A 27879-nucleotide genomic window follows, 5' to 3' on the forward strand; every position below is an offset into this window, starting at 1 on the left:
ATGCATGCTGAGAAGACTTCTGGGAGTCTTCACCACATAATTCCTCAGATCCCATTAGAGTTGTAGGATTAATATGTTTACTCACTGTATGCGCACCAGGTCTGTCTGGGAAGAAGCTTTTTAAAAGGTCTCTAAATAAATACACTGTGTTCTCCACCTCCTGTCTCCCTGTCCCTGATGTGATTACACCATTAGATGCCCAGTGCCAGTTTACAGTTCTGCCTGTACAAATGAAAGCAGGGCGTTTCGAGGGGTAGGGGTGGGGGGCTGGTCTGGATGTCATATTTTGATGGTATGCAAGTGTATTGTGCCAGGAAGAAAGAAGTCTCTTCTTCTCAGAGGAAAAATGTGGACTCGAGTTGGAGAAGCCGAGAAACCAAAGTGTTTTTCTCACTTTTAGTTTTGCTGCACTACATTCAGAACACTGGATTTCATTGTTGTGCTGGTTGGTGATGGAGTTTCATAAATGTCATGATTCACAGTGTGTATAGTCATATTCTTTCAGTGGAATTTGGGGCAAGTGTTCTGTGACTTATATAACTTCATTTCCAGCTTTTTCAATGCACTTCCTCCCTTTGGAGATATTTCAGATCTTTGAATGATTAATTATACACATAGATTTTACAAGGCACTTCACCTCTGGCATTTGGCCTTTACTTTGTTATGGCTTTCTCCACTGGGGGAACACAGAGAGCTCCGCTTCATGTCTGATCAATTATTAAAGGTTTAATCAGTCATTTTACATCAATTTATTTTCACAAAGAAACAGAACAAATCTTCAGTTACATTTATCTTAATGAAAACGATGCTTTAAAAATTCAATTAAATTTGAAATCATTTCAGAACTGAGGTTCTAAAATACCATCAAGCAAAATTGCAGTTTATTAACAGGCATTGAACTTGCGCTAGGACGTCTAAACAAAGAAACAGAACTGAACTTTGATGGGTAGATTCATTCCAGACAGGTTTCCAGGTGCTTCAGCAGCTCTCTGTATTCGCTGGCCGGGTACTCATTCTGGCAGCTGGGACACTCCAGGATGCTTTCATTCAGCACGCTGGTGTGAGTAGAGGACGTCAGGCTGTCTCTGGGGGACGAGGAGGGTGGCATTGCCTCTTCACATGAGTGAAGGTCCTGCTGGTCTCTCTGACACAAACAGAGCCAAACGTCAGTTCAGATCTAATGTCAGGTTAAACCCGATTTCTAGGCGAATCAGTAATTCTTGTCCTGTGACACTCAAAGCTGCACAGATTTCACAGTAAGGATGTGTATGGTAATAAAAGCAGAAGCGTACAGTGCTTTCAGGTAACCTTGGCCCATGAAGCAACGCGTCTTAATTCTGCTTTAAGTTTCATCACAGAGAAGAACTGAAATCTGTATTCATGCCAACCTTTGGCTGATCTGGGGAAAGGCCGTCTTCTCTATGTAGCTTCTTCAGAATTCTGAGCATTTGCTTCTTTAAATATGAATTGTCCCGCTTTGCATCCTCAAGGTCTTGTGAAGAAATCTTGATCTAGAATTAAAAAAAAAATTGCCAGTGCAGCAAAACTTGTAAGTGTAATGATATTGGGAGAATATTTCAAAGTTTTTTTTATAAGCAAAACCTCATGAAAGGAAGGACTAAATATTAGTCTGTTCCTATATGAATTAGGAGAATCCAGATGCTTTGTGGGTAAAAAAAAATCAGAACTGACACAAGTAGAACATGTCTGTTTCTGTCCTACCTGTCTTTCCAGGTCTGTAATCTTTTCCTGGTCTGCATGGTGATAGTTTAACATGTACCTCTGATAGAGGCTTGCCTGAGAAACAAGCAGACATTTTTGTTTTCTAGTCTAAAGTCTTGATTTTCTGACATGAATGGAAAAAATTTTCATAACTTGTTTCACAAACAACTTACTAACATTGTAGTTTTAAGAACCGGACTGTATTATAAGTTGACATGTCATGAGTATTTACCTGCAGCTCAAAATTTGTAGACCTTCGTTTCTCCTCCTTCAGCCTGGCTTGGAGTTCTTGGGTCTTCTCCCTCAGCTGTTGCTCTTCCTCCTCAGAGTTTAGACATTCTTCTTGTGGGCTTCCTTTGCTTATTGTTTCACTCTTCATTTGGTAGACGAGAGCCTCCAACTCTTCTTCTCTTGCTCTGAACCTAGAGATGAAGTTCTTATGTAGCTTACAACCATTTACAATCTTCCCTGTTTAAGACAGAACTGAATGGGTCTTATTTTGCCACACGCCATACCGTTTTTCAGCAATGATCAGCTCCTGATGAGTCACTTCAACTTGTTTTTTAAGCATATCCAGCCAGACATCAGCCTGTTTCAAGAGGCTTTCAAAGAGTTCTTTAAGCTGTCTTTGTGGCTCTGCTGTATTGAAAGGATTACAAGGCAACAGAAAGATAAGTAATGGAACTTGTTAAACACTTTTACTACACACTGTTAAACTGTCATCTCGAAGAAAATGCTGCAGCTGGTGACAATCTCTGTCACTATGGGATACTACAAAACTATCTAGATGTCTTAAAAAAAAACCTAGTTGTGACAGTAGGCTGCCCTCTGTTGTATTAGTGGTGAATGCTTGCTGCCCACTGTCCCTTTGACTCACCATCTGAATGCTCCTCATTGTGCTGCTTTGAGTGGGCCTGATTGGTTTCATTCAGATGCTTCTCCAGCCATAACATTTTGTCCAGAATTGCCCTAACATAGGCCTCTCTCTGCTGGTCATAATCCAGCCACTGCTTGTTCTTTTCCAAAGCCTTGAAGGATCAGATAAATGAATAAGAAGAACACAAAGACACAGCTGGACGAGGAGGGGAATGTGAAGTGCAAATACTTAGCGACATGTATGAATCTGTCGCTAAGATTCATACTTTGTTACATGAACAGCTAAAGAGAGTAAAGTAATTTTCACAACACTTGCATCGTTGAGCTTATGCTGAAGATGTGAGACAGCTTCATCGCTGGAGAATGATGGGGAATCCTACAAGACAAGAGAAAAGATAGAGCATTCCACATTACAAAATCAATCATAAAAATCAACATAATTTCAAAGACAACAGTGAAAATCGAGCCATGCGAAAGATGGCTAGTAAAAATTCATAGAAATGAACATGAGGCATAATCAATCAAAAACGAAGCGTGAAAGAAAAACTGCTGCCATCTAGTGGTTTAAATCAAGTAAGACCGGAACTCCCTCAGAAAAAGATAAAAACATCAGGTGGTTTAGCAGTGGTGCTTACACATCAAATATTTCACAACACTGCGAAACATTTCTCCTCCTCTTTCTATGACATCACAACAATTAATTGGTGTCGACTCAACTTTTATCATGCTCACATCAATTTAAAAAAAAAATCCGAACAACTGCAACCCCTACCTCTGAGGACAAAGTAGTTTTTTCATTTTTTGGTGGAAGCTGCTGCTGCTGACGACTCTCGAGCCGCAGAGTTTCAAGAGCGAGGAGTTTCTGTAAGCAGGTCAACAGCGAAAAGTGGTTTCCAGAGCCACATAAATAGACAATATAAGCAAACTCTCACAAGTTCTTTCCAACAACAGCTCAAACACAATTTATCTTCGCTGTGCTTACCTCCACAAGCTTATTGTGTTCGGCATGATGATGGGACACCTCAGCTAGAATCTTCTTCAGCTGGATATTCTCCTTCTTTAATATGCTGATGATCCTTACAAGCTCTAAGCTGAGTTTTTTCTTGAGTGAAGCATTATTTTTATAGGCTGTCATCTTTATTACCTGATCAGAAGAATTAGAGCCAGTAGAACAATATGAGACAATATAACAGTTGGTTATTATAGTTTATATATATATATAATTTGGTATTTTAAAACACAGACAGAAGACACCAAGTTTTGCTGTGATTTACAAGTGATTATTTCTCAAAATAGCATATATATTTCCAAAGCTTCGTGATCCAAAGTCATTTAAATCACAGGAACAGAAAAAGGAAAGTTTAAGTGGTTCTGTAACCAACCTTTAACCTTTTGGTACCAATAACTCGGCAATTCCTACCAGGCAATGACTGTTTTTACCAGGAGTTAGTTTTGTTTGTCTTAAAAGCACAACCAAAAAAATCAACACTGATAATATTTTATCTGAAATTATCAATGGTTAACTTGGGCTTTGGGGGCAACTAAGCCCATTTCTAGAAGATAAATTAGCTGAAACAATCCTTTTTAAAGCCTCATTTTTACAAACATAAACATAGAGGTCAGTGACCCATATAAACTTGTTTTTAACTAACCTCAGAAAGCTAAACAAGCTAACGGTTTTGAGCATAATGAGACATTTATTTACCCAAAGAAGATCATCTTCCGATCTGGTAAGTGCTTCTCTTCTGTCTGTCTTGATCTTTTAGAAATATTTATAAGTTCTCGGCTCTTCAGTCTTATTGTCTAAGTTAGATTTAGCTAGCTGAACAAATTAAGCTAACGCTACCGGTGCTTTTCTGGAAATTTAACATGTAAAGGTCAACAACGTTTTCAACGAAACTCGTTAGAATTGGTTTCATTTTGTTTTACCTGAAAACGTTGGTTGCTACATCAAAATATGGCCTTATTTTTCTGAGTTATCCTGTTTTTTTGAGGCAAAACTCTCCGCAAGCGTTGGGCGCGAAAGCTTCCGTTTGGAGAAAAAGAAAACAATTATTTCACTCCAGCAACGTTTTGGTACAAACTCAAAGTTCCGTTGCAGTTAATCGTGTTAGGAAGATAAGCCAAAGACAAAAGAGAAAAAATACGTGGGAAAATTTGAAATCCCAAGCTATGCTGTTCTCGGATATTGAGACTCCAGGGGGCGCTGTTGCCTCTATTGAATTTGAATTAATAACACTGGGTTTTATTAAAATACAATCTATTGCCTCCTTTTGTCAAGAAGGGCAATAGTTATTGCTGCTACTCTTGCTATTAACCCATAGAAATTAATACTGGCCCATAATTACAATTCATTTCAGTTTAATTCAGATATTTATGTAGGCAATATTGTGCCAATTCACAGCAAATATTATCTTAAAGGACTTCACCAGAAAGTCCAAATAATGTCTACTCTTGGAAATATGTAATCAAATGTATCCAATACAATCAAATCGTACAATTATGTTCAAATTCAATTACAGACATTTCGGATACTATTTGTAAAGCAATTTAGTCAAAGTCAGTTTACAATGCAATTTGATGTAAAGTTATTTAAGGAAGCCTGAGAAGTTATTGGCATCAGTACTTCTTGCAGATGCCATTAAAATTGTATTAAAAAATATGAAAATACATCGTTATTGTTCACCTCAATATGCCTGTGCTTATGAATCATTGAAAGGATAACAATGTCTTGTTATTGTTGAGCACCTGAATAAAAAAAAAAGAAAAATCTGCATGATTGCATTTTTCAATTACAGCCATCAGAATGTGTAACCATCTGTGTTTCAGTCCAGCTTCATGCAATCGGTACTTCCAAATAAAGTTAGGGAGAGTGAACAGTAGCAACAGCGCCCTCTAGTGTCACAATATCCGATGGTCACCTAATTCTGAGTTACAGCGGCAGTACCAATATGTCCACTGGAGGGTGGTGTTGCGCACTAACTTCGCTGGGGGGATTAAAAGCGATTAGGCAATTCTGAATATTTAAAAAAACTGGCTGCTGTGTACACACCCATTTCTGTTCCTCATTTAAAGCCACCTCAGAGGTAGTGTTTTTTTGGCCGCGATGACTCATGAATGAGGTTGTCCTCATCCTCTTCTGCAGTTCTCTCCTCCTTTCATCTCATTTCTGTCGGAGGAGTACATACTCTCCTGACGGAATGTGTCGAGTCGCCGAGTAAACTTGGATTTTGGTCACTATGCTGCGGGTCATTGTCGAGTCTGCGAGCGGGATTCCTAAAAAGAAACTAGGAAACCCAGATCCAATTGCTACTGTTCTTTTTAGAGGTGAGGAAATCTCATATTAATTTAACAATTTTTCTGTGTCAGCCAGACGAGTCATTCACATATTTTAATTTATATTTTAATCAGTCACCTTCTTTGTAGTCCTTTTGAGTATCAAAAATGTCACAATATCTCCTTAGTTAAGGAATCTTTTTTCCAGAGGGCTTAAGTCAAATATTTGGGCAGCGATTCAGCAAATGAGGGAGATACATCCTTATAAGGTCATAATATCACCTAACGTCTCAATCCTTGTTCTTGGACTTATTCATATGTTTTCATTTGCACATAAATGAGATTTAGTGCGTTTCACAAGTTTGCAACAAGTTTAGCTGAATAGCTCTCGAAATAAAAACATAAGGAAGTTATAAAGTGAATAAAAAGCTGCTAAAGCCCAACATATAAATTATTCCCTTTTTTGTGCTTGCAGGTGAAAAGAAGAAAACAAAAGCAATTAACAATGACCTGAACCCAGTTTGGAATGAAGTAAGTGAAGAATTACAGTGCTTTTAACTTTATTTTGAACTTTTACAAGTTGTGCACCGTTTTAAATGCTCTTCATTTTGAATTACAGGTCCTTGAATTTGATCTGAAAGGCTCTCCTCTGGATGCATCCTCCTACATTGATGTGGTAGTAAAGGACTATGAGACAATTGGGAAACACAAGTAAGTGTTCAGGATACACTGTCACATTTGCAACCTGTATTCGGATTGTAATGGTTTACGCCGTAATGTGTTTTGATTAAAACTAGTCAGGACTTCCCCAACAGAACATCTAGGTAATGGGAGAAAAAAGGGGAGAAGAGAAAGGAAAGAAAAACAGAAATAGTTCTGATTGAGGCAAAGGAAAAGAAACATCCTTCTTGAAATATTTGTGTTTCCAGGAATAAGATAGTGATTACCATTTAAAGCTTTGTTGAGGACAGGTTAACATTTCTCTAAATTCTGAACAGCATGTTGAAACTTCACTTAGCTGCGTGTCTCAAACGCACTGAACCATGTTAAGACTTGTCAAAAAGAAGTGCTTTCTTCTTCTCTTCTTCGGACAAATAAAATCTCGCCCTAAGGAGAGATTGAGCTCTTTTACTTTCTAAACTTCACGTGCATAGCAACACAAAAGACTGTGACTTTATTGTTTTGGTTAAATAGCTACTGCTCTCTTAGTGACATTCTTTCACCAGTTTGCAGGCCAAGTAAAAACATTTCCTTTGAGTCACTCCAGTGACCGACAGTAACAATGTAAACTGATTTGCAACCAAGAAGGGGGAGGTGATGGTGGGTGATGGGTTCTGTCTCCCTTATGATGAATGATACTTCATAATCAAAAGAGCTTGTGGTGGTGAGTTTTTGGGCCAAATTTGATGACTGCAGTTCTGGCAGTAATGGCACTTAAAGGGCTTTGCAAAAGTGGTAGTCTGATGTCATCAGAGCAACTGCCTCCACAAGTCCCCAACGAAAGCACAAGCAGGACTTCTAAGGGCTTTCTTTCAACATTAGGTGTTACTCTTATTCCTACATTCTTGTGGACAGCAGAACTAATAGTTGTCATATCAACAGATTCCCTGTGGATCTCTGCAGCTCCCCCAGAGTTACAATAGACTTCTTGTCTGATGTTCAGATTAATTCTCTATAAGTTTTCATCAGGCTGAACAATTTTTCTTAATACAATGACAGCTTAGGATATTGTTTTATAACTCAAGCTTGTTTTAAACTTGCTTTATACTGAGAATAAATGACAGGCAGATGGGCTCTATTTACCAATTAGATAATGTCTGAAGGTCATTGGAAGATTTTCTAGACAAATATAATAAATACAATGTAGAGAAAAGACAAAATTGTTTACTGATAGTTGGGAATGTACAAGTAAGAAACTTCAACAAGAGCTTCAATCTTCTGTTAAGAATGACAAAAGAAAACAGTAAAATTCCACATGCATTTTGTAGTAATTCAGACTATTTTGTGCTATTATTTGTTATTAATGTGACCACAAAGCATCCAGCATCAGCCAGTGGTACATTTAAAATACGTTTTACTTGCACTTCCTCAAAGTATATCCTTGAAATTGCATGGCAACTGTTGACTAATCAGGGATAATCCTTTCTGCCATTGCAATAACATCCTTTCACAATTGCATTTTTGGTTCAAATTTAGTTAAATTGAAAGAGTTGGCATGAGTTTGGAGAGTTTCCAGGCTGTTGCAATATAATGTGATTATTAATCATGGCTGTAGAGCTTCTGTTTTTCACACAAAGGGACTACAGTAAGTTTCCATGCTATATTCAGGAAGCAATGAAACTGGGAAGTTAAGATTATTTGTCATGGTAACGAGAAAAAAAACTATTACAAACATTTATTCTGGTTCCAGTTTATGTTATGTTTATGTGTTACTATTTGTTGAAGCATAGCATCCTTGAAGTTCTGTTTGCGACGAAAATTCACAGATATGTTTTTTTTTTTAATCAACGCTCAGTATTACATGTGTGACTCGTGATGTTTTGCTGAACATAAATTAATGTGATTGCTTTCCAGGTTTATTGGTTCTGCGAAAATCTCACTGAGAGATTTGGCCAGTGGTCAAGTGAAGTCCCTGCCATCTAAAAATGTCCCTTTGATCAATGAGAAGCAGCAAAATGTGGGGGTAAATAAATTCGCTTACATCCGTCGTAAATGATCCCATGTATATTTAAAACCTTAGTATGTTAGACCTTCACAGCAACTTCAGTATCAATTTATCGATTGTATCAATTTATTCTATGTTGTATTATATTCATAGTAGACAGTGGATTGGATAATAGTACTTGAAATGTATGTTCTATGTAAAATGGTATTTATTCATCATTCTCCAGGCAACCATTAATTTGGGCATTGGCTATGAGTCACCTTCTAGTCCAGACCTGAATGATCACACTAATGTCGACGTCTCCTACACAGAAGCAGGTAAAAAACACAACAGTTCATTTCTATTAAAATGGTCAGACTTTTATTATGACATTAAATGGTTATATCTTTCTAGGTCTCTGGTAAACTTATACATTTGCCTTTGAAGTTATAATATATATTTCTAATGAATATATATTTAATCAGAAATATATTATAATATAAAGTAGACTAAACTTAATTTAACACAGCCATAATAATTTTCTTAAACTTTTCATATAGTAGAATAGCACCATATTGGGAAATGTATAAGAGGATTGAATTTAATTTTATTTATTTAGTACATCAATAAACATTTAATTGTAGGGAAATATTCTAAACAATATTTCAGCTTCACCTATAATTATGCATTTCTGTTTAAACTATCAACTATTTAATTATTGAGAAGAAGACTGCGCATAGTTGCATTGCTTGTTCCTAGTATTTTTCTTTTGTGTTGTTCAGGAGATCATGAGGAGGATGATGAGACACAGGATGTTATGGATGGAGCTGGTCAGGTTGGAAGTTCAGGAATGCCTCCTTCACCAAACCATCCTGGAAAACCAAGTCATAAGTTGCATCGTTTGAGTAGAAAGAGGCACAAGGTTCTGGCCAATAAGCCTCAAGACTTCCAGGTTTTGTTTTGTTGTGATTACTTTTCCTGCATAACAACAAACACCAAACTGATTCAGGAATGTTTCTATGATGCACAAGAGCATGTACAATCAGATCAAATGTGGACTTAAAATCATACCAGAAAGTACATCACTAAAATTTTTGTAATTCTGTAAAACTGAAAATTTATCTGTTGGTGTTACATATTTTCACACAGTTGGTCCTTTGCGTTTGGAGTAGTTGTGTTTGTCAGCTTCAGTGAATAAGAAGCTTACAAACAGCTGCCCCACAATGTTTAATTATATTTTCAAAATAAAATGTAATTAAATCCATTTCCTGACTGTTTCTTCATCTGTCATTTCTTCTCTATTTTAAAATCCAGATTCGTGTTCGTGTTATCGAAGGTCGTCAGCTGCCAGGCAACAACATAAAGCCGGTGGTGAAAGTGAATGTTTGTGGACAGACCCACAGGACCAGAATCAGAAGAGGAAACAACCCGTTCTTCGATGAGGCAAGTTACGATAGTCTTTGCTGCTCTGTTATTCTCTATTTGCTCTCCAAATATCCTCAACCTTTTGTAAAATGCGAGGCATTTCTTTCTTTGTTAGTTGCAACAATGAAATGGCCATGTTGACTCAAGTACTTTATCCTTTGCAATCAGGTCATTTTGCAAGACTTTTCATTTTCTCAGCTTTTGCCATTGTGAGAATCTTGGTCTCACTGTGAAATCCTAAAACACCCACATATTTACCCAAGATAAATGTTTTTCATTTTTTTCTGTTTCAGATGTTTTTCTACAATGTTAACATGCTGCCTTCAGAGCTTTTTGATGAGAGCATCAGTCTTCGAGTAAGTATTATGTTTCTATTCATGAAGCAGCCTTTCTTTGTAAATATATTTCTAATGAGTCTGTAGATTTGTAATCCACACACATGGCCAATCTAGAAAGTTTACGTTTTTTCTTCTAAACCAACAGAGCATTTCCTTGCCTGTGTGTTTGTGGTCATTGTCTTGGTGAAAAATCATCTTCAGATTATCATTATGAAGGTTTTGATGAATTTCTTCATTCGTCCTTCACCTGCCCCACAATGTTCCCACCTCCAAACATTCTGTTGATACTGCATTTTTGGGGTGCTTTGCAAACAATTCCTGCTCTGAACATGGCGTGTATACTGATATAAAGTCTGGTCAGAAGCGACCTCTGTAATCTCCCAGTATTTCATTTGCTTGTCCAAATGTTATAGACTAAATTTTACATTATGCTTCACCAGGCTTCTCCTTCAGCAGAGGAGTCTTGTGCTGAAGCAGACAACTGGACAACTCTTCAGGAATATTGTGACAAACTCTTGGTTCTGTCTAGTTAATTGTGTTATGTTTATTTTAGTATTGTGGCGCCAATATATGGAAACATTCATTAAATACACTGATAGGAAAAATAGATTCTTTATCAATACTCATCATTTTTATTGGTTTTCTTGGCATTACACCAATTTTTGCACCTAGTTTTTCTACAGAATTATCATTCAGTCGTCCACTTTTTCCAATTTCTCTGACACACAGTCAAAGGAATTGACTCTATATGTCAATTCATGGAAATGCATCTATTGAATTTCATTTCAATAGCTGCATATGGTGTGAATTTCATGTCAATAGGCCCACTAGAAAGAAAAATATATTAAGAAAAAAGTTGACATGTTTTAAGCTTACTGTCACAGTAGTAGATGGGGTGTTTTTACCAGCTCGATGCTTTGCTTTTCGTCACAGGTTTATGACTCTTTCTCCCTCAGAGCAGACAGTCTCATGGGAGAGTTCAAGGTATACTGCACCACTTATACACCAATATAAACACATGCAAAGACATACCAAAGCTGAAAGATGATGTTTAGATGTTAAAGTATTTCTTAGAGGAGTTAAAATTCTGTTAACTGACAGTACTTTAATATTTTTCTTTTTCCTCTTTTACTTAGCTGGATGTTGGCTACATCTATAATGAACCTGGTCAGTTTTACCAAAGTGAAAATTTGAATTTCTTTTTATATTTGTGCACCGATGTAAACAAATTCTCCTCTCCATTTCCAGGCCATTGTATAATGAGAAAATGGCTGCTCCTGAGTGATCTGGAGGAATCCAGCACAGGGGCCAGAGGATACCTGAAAGTCAGCATTATTATTGTCGGCACTGGAGATGACCCACCGGTACAGGCAATATTTTCACACATCCTACAGCAACTTTTAAAATGATTATCTAAAAAAAACAAACTCTTATATCCTTTTCTTTTGGTTCCAGAGTGAGAGAAGAGAATTAAGTGAAGAGCAGGATGATATAGAGAGTAATCTTTTGGTTCCAGCTGGTGTCACGATGCGATGGGTCACTCTGAGCCTTAAAGTGTTTCGCGCAGAGGATATGCCACAGAGTAAGGGACAGAGTAATTGATGCACAGAAATGCATCAATTTATTCAGTCAGATCACCTCCAGAAACCTAATTTCAAAAGCTTTTGCCTTACAGTGGATGATGCCTTCGTTCAGACAGTGAAACAAGTGTTTGGAGGGGATGGAGACAAGAAGAATCTGGTTGATCCATATTTGGAAGTCAGCTTTGCTGGAAAGAAGGTATTTTGTCTTTGATTTAATAACATAAGTCTGCGTATGACTATTGTTTCTTACTCTTAACAATGTTTTAGTTCTGCACCAAAATAATTGAAAAAAATGCAAATCCTGAGTGGAACCAAGTCATCAGACTTCAAGTCAAGGTGAGAAATGTTGCAGCTCACCATCATCTGAACTTCATAATGATAAACATTTCTGCACAAATAACCTCTGCTTTTGTAGTTTCCATCCATGTGTGAACGCATCAAACTAACCATGTATGACTGGTAAGTTTTGACATTATTCTACAGACAAATCCTTGGATTAAATGCAAATGTCAGTAATTAGTATTGCTATCTACATTTGCAAGGGATCGTCTGAGCAAGGATGACGCCATTGGAACAACATTTTTAAATTTGAGCAAAATGTCTTGCTCCGGTGGGGAAATTGAAGGTAATTAGGTTTTTTTTTTTCCCTTTTCACTTGATTTTACACATTGATGTAAAATCAATGAAACACCTTCAACAGCTTTGTTTTATTTTAAACAGATTCCAGGACTGAAATTTCTGAATGTATGTATGAGAATAACTTTTAAATTACAAAGTAACTAAATACAATATTATATATATATAAAAAAGATATTGCTCAACATGTACAATGACCAGGAAATAAATCTGACACTTAAAATTGTTGAGGTGGTTTTAAACATGTGGTGCTTTCCAGTGAGCCCTTCAGCATTAGAGGGGGGGTTTCTCCCTGCTTTTGGACCTTGCTATGTCAACCTGTATGGAAGCCCCAGAGAGTTCACCGGCCTACCTGATCCTTATGAAGAGCTGAACTTTGGGAATGTAATAAAACTATACGATCTAAAATGACGCAGTGATGTTTTAAAATGTGACAAAACATGAATGAGGTTTTTGGTTTGTGATGTGTCCCAGGGAGAAGGAGTCGCCTATAGGGGGAGGGTCCTTGTTGAACTTTCCACTCAGGTGGATGGAAAAGTTGATAAGAATGTGGATGATATCTACAGTGATGACATCTTAGTGGCCCAGGTAAACATCATGCAATGCAACCCTGACATACTGTTAAAACCATTAAATACTGTCATGTGACTGGTCACTTTTTCCTTAAGTGGTTTTCATTAATATTTGTAAATATCATGGTGAAAGAAGTCTTTTGCTTCTAACCCTCCATCATGCTTTTTAATTACAGAAATACCAGCGCAGGAGGAAGTACTCCCTCTGCGCCGTTTTCCACAGTGCTTGCATGCTCCAAGAGCCGGGTGAGCCAATCCAGTTTGAGGTCAGCATGGGTAACTATGGCAACAAACTGGACTCCACCTGCAAGCCACTGGCGTCCACCACCCAGTACAGCTTTGCTGTGTTTGACGGTATGACACTTACAAACCACAAACCAAAACTGCTGACTTGGAGTATTTCAGTAGGAGTGCACAGTTTCCACAACATAAAACATGTGTTTAAAATTACTTGGTATATTTACTGGGATTGCCGCAGGGAACCACTACTATTACCTGCCCTGGGCGGACACAAAACCAGTTGTGATTCTCACGTCATACTGGGAAGACATCAGTCACCGCCTGGACGCTGTCAATGTTCTCCTCTTTATTGTTGATCAACTGGTGAGACAGGTTTTAGATGTAAAGTCTGCACATGCCGTATGCTCCTCCTTAATTACAGTTTTTATATATTTTGTTATTTAATTCAGGAGAGCCATCTAACTTCTCTGAAGAAAGAAATCCAAGCCAAAGTGTCTGAGGCACAGCTGGCAGAGGTTCTGCTCAGGCTGCTCAACCATTTGATTGAGAACATCAACAAGTAAAACATTTTTTTTTTTTTTTAGAGGATGTATCATATAATTAAACATTAGTATGTTTTGAATAAACACTGTTTTACTCCTGAAAGCTTTCAGCTTCCAGCACTTGAAGGTCAGCACAACATCACAGCCCTGGATCTCCAAATACAAAGTCTGCGCGAGGCTGCTTTAGTCAGTATCAGAGCGGCGGCCTGTCACATGACAGAAGAGACCCTGGATGTCAAGTCGGTTGTTGGAGACATTGAAGAGTGGCTTGAGAGAATCAAACTGCTTGCAGATGAGGTCCTTGCTTCATCTGTATCCCCTTGGATAATATAATATGTAATGTTACAGGATGTGATTAAAACTTAAAAACAATTCTTTCGTATGTCAGTCTCAGAACAGCATGCCAGATGTGATCATATGGATGCTGAGAGGGGAGAAGAGAGTGGCGTACGCCCGAGTCCCAGTCCACCAGGTCTTGTACTCTAACTATAGTGAGCAAGCTTGTGGCAAACACTGTGGAAAAACTCAGACCATCTTTATGCAGGTAAAAAAAAACAGCCAACATTCCTAGAAACTGTCATTGAAAGCCTGTTTTGCAGTCTAACTGCCTTGCAAAACTATTTATTGCCCATAAACCCTTTTTTTTGCTATGTTATAAGCACAGGCATCAAGGCAGTTTGTATGATACTTGATAGGCCAACACTTAGCAGTTTCAAATTGTATTTTTGCAAATAAAATCTGATAAGTGATGCATACCTGTTTTTTAAAAAATAAGTTTGTGGTTATAATGTGGAAAAATGTGAAACTATTTATATCTGTTCTTGTTGCATATGTAATCACATTTTTGCTTTGCCAGTACCCCATGGACAAAAACAAAGGAGTGAAAATCCCTGTTCAGTTGCGCATCAACATGTGGTTAGGCCTCTCTGCTTATGAGAAGAAATTCAACAGTTTCTCAGAGGGAAACTTCAGTGTATATGCTGAAATGGTACAACTCTGACACTACTCTGGTACATTCGCTTATTTCTCAAAACTCTGCCAAACACACCTTTCTCCTCTCATTCTCTGCAGTATGAGAACCAGGCCCAGGTCTTTGGGAAGTGGGGAACCACTGGCCTGGTGGGTCGCCACAAGTTCTCAGATGTGACCGGGAAAGTGAAGCTCAAACAGGAGCGCTTTCTGCCTCCACGAGGATGGGAGTGGGAGGAAGACTGGTTTGTTGATCCAGAGCGGTGGTAAGTTTAAGAGCCTCACGTAAAACACACAGTCCTGTGCTGTACTAAGAGTCATGGCTGCACAGTTGGTGTGTAAACATCCTGTTATTCTCTTGCACTTTAGTACTTTCAAGAATTTTGTTCATAGTTTTTTTTTAAATCAAATTACTTCTGCAAGATGCAGTAGATATACAGACTCCAAGTACAACAAATTTAGATTTAATCTTTTCCCCTCTTTTAACTGAGAGATTTAAATCTGTATAAGTAGAAACATAGCTGATTGCTCAAAGTCCCAAAACAAAGAACACAAAGTATTTTCTTACAAAGGTTTAAACCTTCAGTCTAGTCGAGACAAACTTACATAGTTTGCACTTTTACAGACAGCTGTTTTCCTTTTTTCCAGCTGCTCCTGATCTTTGCCCTCTTTTACTTGTCAAAAACCTTGGACTCTTAGATTATTTAAAATGCTGTGGAGTCCAAAATAGAAAGATTTTTTTAAGTGTATTTAATTAAATTCTGTTGGAATTGACAGTGAATTTTCCCAGTATTTAATCTTTTATAAGTAATTCTGTAGCTAATAGAGCTAGCAACAGAATATTATCACTGTAATCTCAGAATACCAATAGAAATTTAAACACTTTGTAGTGTTTAAATTTCTATTGGTATAGAAATTTGGTCCTCTGAGGTGTTTACATTCTCTCACAGGCTCGTTTAAATGGCCTCGCTTTCTGACGCATAACATCCTGGGCTGGTCGGATAACTTTATCATTGTTCTGCACAGTGTGTGTGTGAGCCTCCCCTTAACCTTTACGGTGTGGTGTACTGGTGTTTTCTGCAGCCTCTTGACAGAAGCCGACGCAGGGCATACAGAGTTCATAGATGAAGTTTATCACAACGAAACACGTTTCCCAGGTGGAGAATGGAAACCTGCTGCGGAGCCTTACACAGACGTGGTACAATGCATGGTTTTCACTCAAACACACAGATTATGTTTTCACTGTAGGGCTCAGTAAACCTTGGCAGCAAGTATTTAAGTGTGTTTAAGATACTTTGTCTAATTTCCTATTGGAAAGAAACTTGTTGCTAAAATCACAATAATTTAATATCTAAATCTGCCAGGAGTAGAAACAATTTGCGCTTAACTGTCCATATAGAAGTCTGTTAATGCAAATGAGTTGGAAGTTAAAGCAGAGTTAGCAAGGAATTGCATGCTGTTGCTATTATTGAATTGTGAGCATGCTCTTAGAAAATGAATGATAGTGTTTATTTTTATTTCACAGAATGGAGAAAAAACTCAGAGTCCCGAAGAGTTTGAATGTCCACCTGGTTGGAACTGGGAAGATGTCTGGAGCTTTGACAGCGACCGAGCTGTTGATGAGAAGGGTATCATGATTGCAAGAATCTCCTGAAACTAATTACTTCTTTCTGTTTCTATATGTAAAATAATATATTTACAGTAGTTACATCTTTCACCCCGAGGTTGGGAATATGGAGTGATAATTCCACCTGATGATAAACCCAAATCTTGGGTTGCAGCAGAGAAGATGTACCACAATCACCGCAGGAGGAGACTAAAACGAAAAAGAAGAAAGTTTTCTGACAAAGTTACTGCAACTGAGGTGAGAAAAATATAGAAAAAAAAAAGAGTGCTCATAAAATATGCTATGAGAGCAATCTTATATTTTCATTGTTATAGAAAAGAGAACCAGGGGAAGGCTGGGAATACTCCTCTCTGATTGGCTGGAAGTTTCACAGAAAGGAACGCTCCTCCGACACGTTCCGGCGCCGGCGCTGGAGGAGAAAGATGGTCCCTTCGGACTGCATTGGAGCCTCTGCCATCTTCAGACTCGAGGGAGCACTAGTGAGTTTTGCTTAAATGCTCCAAGTGAGTTTTCAAACGATGTGACAATTAAACCTGCTTTCATGGCAACTGGTATAATCTGAGGCTATCTGTGTCACATCCTCCCATTATTCCCCAGTTCCAGGAAAAAGCTGGCACATAACTCAGGAACCGTGATGTTACGCTTGACTCTGTGCTTCATAATTTGTTAAAAACTGTTCTTGAGTTTTCCTTTCAGTACCTCGACATATGTTTTCTTAACAGGGGGTTGATGTTGATGAAAAGGCCAGTAAAACGGATGCAGCCAAGCCATTTGGTGCCAACACACCCACAGTTTCCTGCCATTTTACCCGTGAGTAACTGGGGCAGATGGAATTCACTCTTGGACATTGATTAAAATCCCTTTGATCAGATTGTTGACTGTTGGTAATTAAAGATAACACAGTCCCAGGCTTACTGGCACCAGTGGTAGAAATGTGCAAAGTGCCTTTGAGAAATTCTCTTTCATTGCTGTGGCCCAAATTGGCACTGAAATGTTTAGATAAACTTGTTATTTGAGGAAATTTATTGAGTGTTGAAAAATAATCATGTTTGGAATTTTTAAAAATAAAATCAACAATGATTCTCCTGTTGGCATACTTGCAGTTGGATTGTTTATGCAACCCCCTTTTTTTCATTAAAACAACGCTTAAGTGTTCTTTAGCATTTAAAAAGTTGTGAAGAAAGCTAGATCCTGTCTTATGCTTTTCTGTTTAGTTCACCCTCAGTATTTCCACAAGATGTGGGTCTAGTGAAAGATTTTCCTCAAAGAAAAACAATTATTTCCTAATGTTTTTTGCTGGAAAATATATTAAAATTTAAAATTGTATTTATTGCTAAAGCATAAATTTAGAGTTTATGCTTCAGCAATTACAGATTATGTTATTTTAAAGCTGTTGGGTCATCTTTACCATTGTTGCCAATAAGGATGAAGGATGCTATGTTTTCTCTCTCCAGGTTTCTATCTTTACCACCTTAGGGTTTATGTCTACCAAGGAAGAAATCTCTGTGCAATGGACAAGGACAGTTTTTCAGGTAAAAACTAAATATAACTGTAAGCTGACAACATAACTATAGTTTGACGTGATTAAGAATGTGACTAAGAGAGTTCTGCCTTGATCCACTCCAGATCCCTATGCCCATGTGTCATTTCTGCATGTCAGCAAGACAACAGAAGTCATAAGAACCACACTGAACCCCATGTGGGACCAGACTCTCATTTTTGAGAACATTGAGATCTTTGGAGACCCACAGACGATTGAAAGCAACCCACCAGATGTGGTCTTTGAACTTTATGACAGCGATCAAGTGGTGCTTTACAGTTTTCATTTGGGAATTTTAGAAAGCCCCAGTGGTAGATTTATTAAGATTCACTAAGACCTGTGTACCAATGTGGTTTAATTACCAGGGAAAGGATGAACCGATGGGCCGCTGCATGTGCCCCCCGGTGGTAAAGCTCCCAAGTGAAAGCCCCAGTTTGTCTGGCAGTTCAAAACTGCAATGGCTTCCAGTCACTAAAAAAGGTTGCAGTGCTGGAGAGGTGCTTGTTGCTGCTGAGCTTATACTAAAGGAGAAGGTACAGAACATACTAAAATGTGGCCAATTACCTTTATATTTGCATAAATGATTTAAAATAGTGGCTGTTTAACAGGGCAACGATGAGAATCTTCCTCTAGTGCCTCCACGACGGGGGGAGAACCTCTACATGGTTCCTCAGGGAATCAGGCCAGTTGTTCAGCTAACTGCGATTGAGGTACTATATTTTTGATTCCTCAGTGAACACTTCTAAATTTATCTTCTGAAGCTTTCTTCTTTTTCTCTTCCTCAACTATGATCTGTTCCTTTCACTCATCCTAGGTTCTGACTTGGGGCTTAAGGAACATGAAGACCTTTCAGCTGGCCGCAGTGTCGTCCCCCAGTCTGATAGTGGAGTGTGGCGGGGAGATGGTTCAAACGGCTGTTATCAAAAACTTCAAAAAGCATCCAAACTTTCCTGGATCTGTGCTGCTCCTCAAAGTGGTATCAGCTCTCTGTCTGCTTTATCCACTGAGCAAACATGTGGCAACAGTAGAAAATGACAACTCTCTGATAGCAAGAAGATGCTCCGACTAATCTGTTTGAATCATGACATCATAGGTCAGACTCAAATGGCATAATAAACAAACATGGTTGGTCACAGAAAAGCAGAGAAAAGCAGCTGATGTTCAAAGAAAAACTTGGAACGTCCTTCACAAAGGCTGAAGAAATATATAATTATGAAAGATTACAAAATCCAACTTCTCTCCTCTTCTCTTCTTTACCCATGATTGAAATAGTGTTTGCCATATTCTAGTTTCTCCTGAAATCTACAATCATCTCTTTTATTTGATTCACATTTAAGATGAGATGATATTTTTTCCACACAATGCCACAAATTGTTGGTACATCAGCAGGAATAGAATCAGTTATTTTGGTTTGATCAGGGCTCCTAACTTAAAATCATATTTCATAAGCATCAATTGGCCCCAATAGGGATCCCAACCACTACAAGGCACGCTATATGTTACTGTGATAATAAAATGCAGTTAAATCCATTGTGTGATATTTTAGCATTTTTTGACTAAAATAAAATACTGAACAACAAAGAGAAATAATCTAAGTTGCAATGGTTAAGAAACTGATTTGAGTTGATGCAGTAAAGAGCGAAAGAGCGTGCTGATGCTGACACATCTGACATGGAATAATAGTAGATTATAACTTTCTTTGTTGAATTATGTGTAATCTCTCACTGTGTTTGTAGCTCCTGCCTAAGGAAGAGATGTACGCCCCTCCGATTGTACTGAAAGTAGTCGATCACAGACCATTCGGCAGAAAACCAGTGGTGGGTCAGTGCACCATTGACTGTCTGGACCAGTTCCGCTGTGATCCATACCGCCCCAACAGTGACGTCCGCATGTCATCCAGAGGTCTTCTTAGACATCTATTACTTCCAACACATTTACACATCCTTTGCGCCTAACAATTCAGAATCATTTTTTTTATATTTGACTGTGTAGTGGCCATGATAACTGAAGCCCAAGGAGATGTTGTCATAGACATTGAGGAAGGAAACGTTTTAAAAACTCAGGTAAAGCAAAGGTCACTACAGCTGTTGCTGTAATAATGCTTCAAATTATTACACTTCAAATCAGGTTTATTGGCAAAATATGCAAAATAAGACCTTCATGCAAAACAAAAACAAAGCAAGAGCAAATGAAATAGCTCAGCATAACTAATATTACAAAGGGTTCCTCCACATTATGGTTGCTGCAGTACCAAAACACATTCAAACCCTTCATGATTCTAAAACGTTTTGGACCCAGATCTCTGGATGAGGAATATTCTTGGGTTTGTGCTCACCAACAGTCTTTCTCATCAGAAAATTTCAATAGTTTTAGTCAGGATAGTATGAAGGCCACTCTTGTGTCTTACAACTCAATCTCTGCTGAAAGGCTTTTGTGTCCTACTCCTTGTTTATGAAAGACAGTTCTCTTGACTCGGCCATATTTTTAGCATGCAGTGAAATGTTACCACCAGCAGTCCAAGATTTTGAACGTGTTTCATCATGAGCAGAGATTATACACCATTAAGTGTATCTAAGACCAGTCCTGAAAAGGAAATGCTGCTCAGAAACTTTTCAGGGGGTTGAAAATTTGTAAGACTGCAGTAGGTTTTGAAAATAAAAATTTATTTTACACTTTTACAAAGATCCTTGCAATTTTAATGTCATTTAACTATTCAGGCTGTTTTTGTGTAGTTTGATTAAGTGCACTTGAAAAATGTTGAGTTCTGCCAATAAATCTGACATTGTAAAACTTTTAGGCACAACTAAGAATTCTGACAGAATCATTTTTGTTTGTCCTAATAACATTCTCTATTGGCTTTTCACTTGACAGATGAAAGAAGCAAAGGTAAGTTTGATCCATTTACAGATATTATATTAGAGAGTGTGCAAAACTATACAATGTAGCTCCATCCTCATTTCTGTCTAGGAGGACGAGGCAGTAGACTGGTGGAGTAAGTTCTACGCCTCTGTTGGAGAGCATGAAAAATGTGGACCTTACCTAAAACTGGGATATGACACGCTACAGGTGAAATGTTTAACACAATCCAGAAAAAAGCACTTAAAGCTTTGCTCTTTGGGGGGTCTTTACTAAATTCATGTAGATTGAGGTCTATAACCATTAAGGAACTCTTTCTGTTATAACAGACGATAGAAATAGACTTTTATCGTCCTGCAAGAACAAAAACAAACAAACAAAAAAAAAAATGATAACAATATATTGTATGCTATTATACCATAACATACTGTGTACTTTTCAGAAATAGAGATATCAAGATTCAAGAAACGTGCAACTGAGACGCCTTGCTTTTTATTTTTTTATGTACCCAATATGCATGCATACTGAATATTAATAAGACAGACTTGATGTTGGGTTCACAGGTTTATGACACTGAATTAGAAGAGGTCCCAGAGTTCCAGGGTCTGACTGATTTCTGCAGCACTTTCAAGCTTTACCGTGGAAAGACCGAAGACGAGGAGGAAGATCCCTCTGTGGTGGGAGAGTTTAAGGTAACAAACTGTCACTGTAATGAGGAGATGGTTTGAATTGTTTCTTGTAGCTTGCAATGTTTAATTACTGACCCAAAAACAAGATAAGGAAAATTTGCCAACAAGGCAACTAAATGTGTTTTAAGTTACTTAAAGGTTAAGGTTAAATCTTACAATTAAAAGACGATGTTATATACCGTTGCCAATAACTATTTTTCTCTTGCAATAGAAATCTTTATTGTGACCAAATCATGGCTTTGTCTTTTTTTTTTTTTTTAGTCTTATGTTGCTGAATTTATTCTGGACATAGAGTAAGAAGTGCAGAGATTGTAAGTGTGTTCCAGTGATAAGCATTTGCTTGGTTGACTTTGGTGGCCTTTAGGGTTCCTTCAGGATGTACCCTCTCCCTGACCAAGGGGAACGCGCTCCACCTCTCCAGTTCAGAGAGCGTCCTGAGCTCGGACCACAGGAGTGCCTGGTCAGAATATATGTGGTGCGTGGCATTGACCTCCAACCTAAGGATACAAATGGCCTGGTGAGCTTCTTATGAAAATGATTAAGATAATGAAATAACAACTTCATTTTTGATCTTCTTCTGCAAATTCACTTTGAATATGAGTGAATTTGTCTCTTGAGTTTATTATTTTGCGTTTCTTCGTGTTTATTTCAGTGTGACCCGTACATTAAGATAACGCTTGGGAGAAATACGATTGATGACAGGGATAACTACAAACCAAACACCCTCAATCCAGAGTTTGGAAGGTGAAGTTTCTTATTCTCAAGTTACTTTAAGACCAGAAAAGTTTAGTCTGTATGACTGCATCGTCTTTCCACTTCTATTAATGTCTAAACAGGATGTTCGAGCTGTCCTGCTTCCTCCCTCTGGAAAAGGATCTGAAAATTGCTGTATTTGACTTTGACTTACTGAGCAGAGATGAAAAAGTTGGCGAGACGGTCATCGACTTGGAGAACAGGTTCCTGTCTTGTTTCAGGTCTTGTTGTGGGCTGCCAGAGACATACTGTGTGTAAGTGGAAACTTTCTTCTTTGCAGAAGTGGCATAATATCTTTACTTACCTGAAATTGGTCTTTTAAGGTTGATGGTTGGAGCTCTTTGTTGTTTTGATGCTTTGGCTTAATTGATCATTTTTATGCATTTGACATGTGATTGTAGGTCTGGAATAAATCAGTGGAGAGATCAATTGCGACCTTCCCAGATCCTCCAAAATTTGGCTAAAGAAAAATCCCTTCTTCTTCCACACATAGACGAAAATGGAAGCTCTCTATCTTTTGCTGGAAAACAATACAAACTGCAAGATTATGGTAAAAATTTCTATTTAAGATTTCTTTACTTCTCTTTCTTTCTTCCTTCAGGCTTTTGCTTTGTCAGCCTTTCATTTCCAGTGTTGAATTGACTAATCTTGAATCAATCAACGTACTTGAGGAGGTCATGTCAAAGAGGAAATACAACAAAAATGATATTTCAACAAGACAATACCCCTATACACGAGTCAGCAAGTAGTACTTTTTTCCACATCAACAAGATTTGCATTGTAGAACAGCCTGTCCAATCAGCTGAACTTAATGCAACACAAAACTTGTGGTGTGACATATAAATGCTGCTTTTGTTGCAAAACTACTAAACGAAGAGAAACTGTAAAATTCAGTCATCCTGGGTTGGAATACCTGTTTACAGTTGGCATCACACAGCATTTTTCATTGTCTCAAGTTAATGTATTTTTTCTAGTAGTCTAAAACTTCCTCTTCCCTGACTTCCTGCAGAGTGATTTTTGCTTTGGAATAGAATCTGCAATGTTTCCCATTCATTTTCTTGTATGAAAAATAAAACTCTTAACACTGTTACATGCAGAAGTGCGTCTTGCATAAAATGATGCACTGAGACTCTACCTTAAGTGACCCAAAGACGGCTGTCACATTCAGATGAATATTTCAAGGCCCTTTTATTAGGGAAACAAATTTCTAATTTATCTTTGAGTTTGTGATAACTCCAGATATAGTAGATCTTATCAGGCTGAATGGACACTGAACATATCTGCTTTCTGTTCTTATTCTTGTAAGAACTAATAAAGTGCTGTTTTCAGTGAAACTCACCAATCACTGCTTAGCAACTCATTGTGACAGTTCATCAGGAAAAACTCTTTTTTTCTTCATTTCAAGTTTTTCTATTACCAACCATATTATATTTTCATATTTTAATAAGAAATATACCTATTTTATTTGCATAATTGTGGGCCTGAACTTGTTAATGAAGTTTTGAATAAATGAGTGAATGTATTATTTTGAATAGTGTGTGATTCTTTTTCCAGAGGAAAACTCTGTGATCCACCAACATTTGGGACCAGCTGGAGAGAGACTGGCCCTGCATGTCCTTAGAGACCAGGGTTTTGTTCCTGAACATGTGGAAACCAGAACCCTGCACAGTTCACACCAGCCCAATCTCCCTCAGGTAAAAAAAAACACAACAAATCTGACTGCCTTTGTTAAATTTCACAGAATCTTCACTTGATATATGCAGTGGTTAACAAAATAATCTTGCCACTTGGAATATTTGAGCTAGTAATAGGGAAATTAAAATAACCTTTGTGATTGTAGCATGATGACACTTGAAACAGCTCAAGTGATGTGAGCATTTTTTCCAGACACTGTGAGATCAACAACCATACATATTTTGAAAGATTGGATTGAGTTTTCTTTTTCACAAATGCAGGGAAAGATTCAAATGTGGGTAGATATTTTCCCCAAGAGTCGGGGGCTGCCTGGACCTCCATGCGTTATTACTCCTCGGAAAGCCAAAAAGTAAGAAAAGTTTCACAACTCTGGTACAGGTTAACATTTTGACATAATCAATACAATACAGAAAGCACTGTGACAACATATTTAAACAGATACTTCCTTCGAGTCATCGTTTGGAACACGACTGAAGTCACTCTGGATGAAACAAGTATCACTGGTGAAAACATGAGCGATATTTACGTTAAAGGGTAAATTATTAACATTGTGTCTAACCAAAATCAATTCTCTGTATTTTGGACACTGAGATATTTTTCCACAAGACATCGTGTTTGGGTATTTGACTATTTTTTAGGTGGATGCCAGGAATGGAAGAGAATAAGCAGAAGACAGATGTCCATTACAGATCTCTGGACGGCGACGGAAATTTTAACTGGAGGTTCATCTTTGGGTTTGACTATTTACCTGCAGAACAGCTGTGTGTTTCCTCAAGCAAAGTAAGTGAATCCACCAGTCAGGAAGAAGCCATTCAATGTTTTATGTGTTTGAATATAATAATCAACAGAAAACATTTGACGATTTCTAGGAACATTTTTGGAAACTGGACAAAACCGAGCACAGGTTTCCTCCTAAAATCATCATCCAAATATGGGACAATGACAAATTTTCACTTGATGATTACTTGGGTAAAATATTTTGGTTATTTACTCAAGATATGTCAGGATTAAGGTTGAAACCACAATTATTCACAATATATACAAGACAGATGTAGTGATTATTTTCTGTCTTACATCAAAGCAGTCATTGAAGTCATTCCTGTTTTAGGTTAAATAGGATTAATAAAATGATTTCTGTTTGCTGAATGCTTTCTTAAACAGCTTGATCTACCTACTTTAAGAAGTGCACCAATCCCTCCTGCAGCAAAATACCTCATAACATAATATTGTCACCTCGGCAATCCACCACTGCCCTGCATTTTCCCTTTTCCTCCAAATGCTATGATGGTGATTATGGCAAAACATTATTCCTTACTTTCATCAGACCTACAAATGACAAAAGACAAAATGTTAGCCTCAGTGCAGTTGCAAACTCTAATCTGGTGTTTGTTGTTTTTGAAGTAATACCTTCTCTGAGGAATGTCAGACAACATTTGACTCACTGTGTAAAATGACAAAGTCTCACCAGCTTCAGCCAGCACTTTACAATGTGTTTTCTTATTTGTTCTGAGATTGATACATATTTCATACATTCAGAGGAGTACTTTCAATTAACCTAATTGTGAAATGAACATGAACTTCCCCAGATTCTCAAACATATCCTATCATTCCGGTTTTCTAAATATAAATGATTTTACTAATACAAAATAACCTAAAACAAGACATTATTTGGTCTGGTTTGATGTAAGATAGTGATGGGAAATAATTCTCTCTTTTCATACATTGTATATAAATACCAGGTGTCTTGTGCGCAAAACAACCTACAGTGTGATCATATTTCCTCCACAGGCTCTGTTGAACTTGACCTGCTCAATTTGATGCCTCCTGCCAAGACGCCAGAAAAGTGCAGCCTGAAGATGCAGTCGGGAAAGATGAGAAACGTCTCGTCTTCACTTTTCTCCCAAAAGTCTGTGAGGGGCTGGTGGCCATGTGCTGTTGAGAAAAATGGGAAACATGAGCTTGGTGTATGTTTGATAATGTCCAGAGCAAGATTTATGTATGTTGGAATTTTTTTAATGTGGAGACTTTTAAATGCAGTGTTTGTTTGTTTGTTTGTTTGTTTTTCTTTTTAATTAGGGCAAAGTGGAGATGACGCTGGAAATTGTGGAAGAAAAAGAAATGGAGGAGAGACCCGCGGGAAAAGGCAGAGACGAGCCAAACATGAATCCAAAACTCGAACCACCCAAGTAAGAATGGCTCTCTCCTTAAGCAAAGATCTGGATTATTTTTAAGGATCTTTCTGGGTGCTAACAATGCTGATTATGTTTATGCCACAGCCGCCCTGATACTTCATTTTTCTGGTTCACAAATCCTTGCAAGACTATGAAGTTCATTATATGGCGCAGATTCAAGTGGGTTTTCCTTGGACTGATTCTCCTTTTGCTGGTTATCCTGTTCCTTGGAATCTTTTTCTATTCACTTCCTGTAAGACTTCTACATTTATCTTTCACTATTTGTCAATTACGAGTGATCACATTTTGTCAAAAACTGGTTCGGTGTTTATTTTGTTTCATGGTAGAAGGAAAATCTCAGCAAATATTGTTTAACTCAATAAACTGAATTTTCTTTTCTTCACAGAATTACATCTCAATGAAGATCGTGAAGCCTTTCTCTTAAAAAAAAAGGAAAGAAATGCATTTCTACTGCAAATCTGCAATCATGCGCAGTGTTTCTATAAGCAATAATTTGCCAACCAACCATGTTTATGTTACAGGTGCTTCTTTCCTTTCTCAAAAGGAAGCATCAGATGTTATTCATAAGTTAAAATGATAATAATGCAAAAATAGTTTTTGTTTTTTATATGCATTGTCTGTTTTTATATTTTTTAATGTTTTATGTCCTTTCTATTTTTTTAACAACGATTTACCACTAACATTGTACTCATACAGCCATATTTCTAACTGAGAGCCTTAGAGACAATAAATGGTTAACATGTAGATTTACAACTAACAATTTAAGTAATAATATATGCTAAAACAGAAAATCATAACTTCGTTTAGTGACCACCGTTACATTAATATGAATGTAGCATTTCAAAAAAATTGGAATGTACAATATTTGATACAAATATAAAAATGATTGTTGTTTTTTGCAAATAAAGCTGTGGCTTGATTTAAAAGCTCTGTGTTGAACTGTGGTCTCTTTCATTAAAATATTTTAAAACAAAACTGGTTTAATTGTTCTTGTTGAGCCACAATTCAAAAGCAATATCGAATTTGCATTGTCAATTTTCAGTAGACTTTAATTTTACTAATACTTCTCTCAGTTTCAAATTGTTTCAGTGTCTATTATGGGGTTTTACAGCCACTGACAAAGGGTAATGACAATTTTATCCTTGTGTGTAATGTATATTAAAGCAGGAAACCTGTGACTGCTGTTAGTTAAATATTTAGTTGGAGCATCATATAGAACACAACATAGTTAGAAATCAGTTAATTAGATATCAACCCAATAGTACCATTGCCCATAATACCTTGAATTTAACCTGACACAGTTGTGGATTTCAGTAGAGGCTGTTAAAAAGAAAGAACATAAATAAACATTTTATTTGTCCAGTGAAGTGTTATTATATTAAAAATCCTAGAGACTATAGAAGTAGCAGTCATTGTTCCAGAATTCAGACTTTAAATTGGGAGCGAATTATATTGGACAATCTAGATACAAGAAATTGTTGCATTGTTGGAAACAGAAGACAAAACATCTAGCCATTATGTTGAGATTTTAGTTAATTCTTAGTTCAGTAAGAAGTCATTCAGAAATTTTCCTTATATCCTAATAAATAACTATCATTAAAAAAAAATGAAAATAAGGAAAAATGGCAAAAATAGAGGACAGATTAGATTAAAATGTGGTTTTACAGAATTTAAAAGGGAAGTTTGTAGAAGTTTGACCTTGAA

General features: G+C 37.4%; 2 protein-coding genes across 4 annotated transcripts; one reads left to right on the top strand and one right to left on the bottom strand.

Annotated features, from left to right (window-relative positions):
* Window positions 1–711: 711 nt before the first annotated feature.
* On the bottom strand, window positions 712–4767 carry LOC129359712 (centrosomal protein of 55 kDa-like). 3 transcript variants are annotated; one of them, XM_055029545.1, is made up of 10 exons: window positions 4304–4767; window positions 3581–3742; window positions 3371–3460; window positions 2915–2974; window positions 2600–2750; window positions 2238–2358; window positions 1955–2144; window positions 1723–1797; window positions 1389–1511; window positions 712–1144 (listed from the first exon to the last, which is right to left on the bottom strand). In XM_055029545.1, exons 2-10 carry the CDS (start codon window positions 3731–3733, stop codon window positions 953–955), a joined length of 1155 nt encoding a protein of 384 aa, XP_054885520.1. In that variant the 5' UTR covers window positions 3734–3742; window positions 4304–4767; the 3' UTR covers window positions 712–952. The 3 variants fall into 3 exon arrangements, with proteins under 3 accessions (XP_054885520.1, XP_054885519.1, XP_054885518.1); XM_055029544.1 differs by having other exon boundaries at window positions 2238–2361; window positions 4528–4766; XM_055029543.1 differs by having other exon boundaries at window positions 2238–2361; window positions 4304–4765.
* Window positions 4768–5708: 941 nt separating this feature from the next.
* On the top strand, window positions 5709–27113 carry myofl (myoferlin like). The gene is made up of 54 exons (XM_055029542.1): window positions 5709–5925; window positions 6350–6405; window positions 6494–6585; window positions 8449–8557; window positions 8766–8856; window positions 9301–9470; window positions 9833–9961; window positions 10237–10299; window positions 11215–11265; window positions 11418–11448; window positions 11530–11645; window positions 11737–11863; window positions 11957–12060; window positions 12132–12200; window positions 12280–12323; window positions 12407–12489; window positions 12585–12608; window positions 12760–12884; window positions 12975–13088; window positions 13249–13426; window positions 13551–13675; window positions 13762–13871; window positions 13959–14151; window positions 14243–14398; window positions 14711–14842; window positions 14926–15089; window positions 15907–16021; window positions 16349–16451; window positions 16548–16687; window positions 16765–16929; window positions 17173–17260; window positions 17905–17982; window positions 18077–18258; window positions 18356–18523; window positions 18599–18700; window positions 18805–18966; window positions 19727–19892; window positions 19983–20053; window positions 20862–20876; window positions 20958–21056; window positions 21410–21538; window positions 21900–22052; window positions 22188–22279; window positions 22372–22542; window positions 22690–22838; window positions 23843–23982; window positions 24244–24332; window positions 24422–24517; window positions 24622–24763; window positions 24853–24952; window positions 25772–25947; window positions 26060–26169; window positions 26260–26407; window positions 26561–27113. Exons 1-54 carry the CDS (start codon window positions 5838–5840, stop codon window positions 26597–26599), a joined length of 6132 nt encoding a protein of 2043 aa, XP_054885517.1. The 5' UTR covers window positions 5709–5837; the 3' UTR covers window positions 26600–27113.
* The last annotated feature ends 766 nt before the right edge of the window (window positions 27114–27879 follow it).

This window comes from Poeciliopsis prolifica, unplaced genomic scaffold (genome assembly GCF_027474105.1).
Source record: "Poeciliopsis prolifica strain line A6 unplaced genomic scaffold, Auburn_PproV2 SCAFFOLD005, whole genome shotgun sequence".
Classification (NCBI taxonomy): Eukaryota; Metazoa; Chordata; class Actinopteri; order Cyprinodontiformes; family Poeciliidae; genus Poeciliopsis; species Poeciliopsis prolifica.

Coding starts and splice junctions, on each gene's coding strand:
- LOC129359712 (XM_055029544.1), bottom strand. CDS start 3,733: ATGACAGCCTATAAAAATAATGCTTCACTCAAGAAAAAACTCAGCTTA. Junction 3,461..3,580: donor AACACAATAAGCTTGTGGAG/GTAAGCACAGCG, acceptor ACCTGCTTACAG/AAACTCCTCGCTCTTGAAAC. Junction 1,512..1,722: donor TTACAGACCTGGAAAGACAG/GTAGGACAGAAA, acceptor TTTTAATTCTAG/ATCAAGATTTCTTCACAAGA.
- myofl (XM_055029542.1), top strand. CDS start 5,838: ATGCTGCGGGTCATTGTCGAGTCTGCGAGCGGGATTCCTAAAAAGAAA. Junction 6,406..6,493: donor TGAACCCAGTTTGGAATGAA/GTAAGTGAAGAA, acceptor TTTGAATTACAG/GTCCTTGAATTTGATCTGAA. Junction 22,839..23,842: donor ATACAAACTGCAAGATTATG/GTAAAAATTTCT, acceptor TTCTTTTTCCAG/AGGAAAACTCTGTGATCCAC.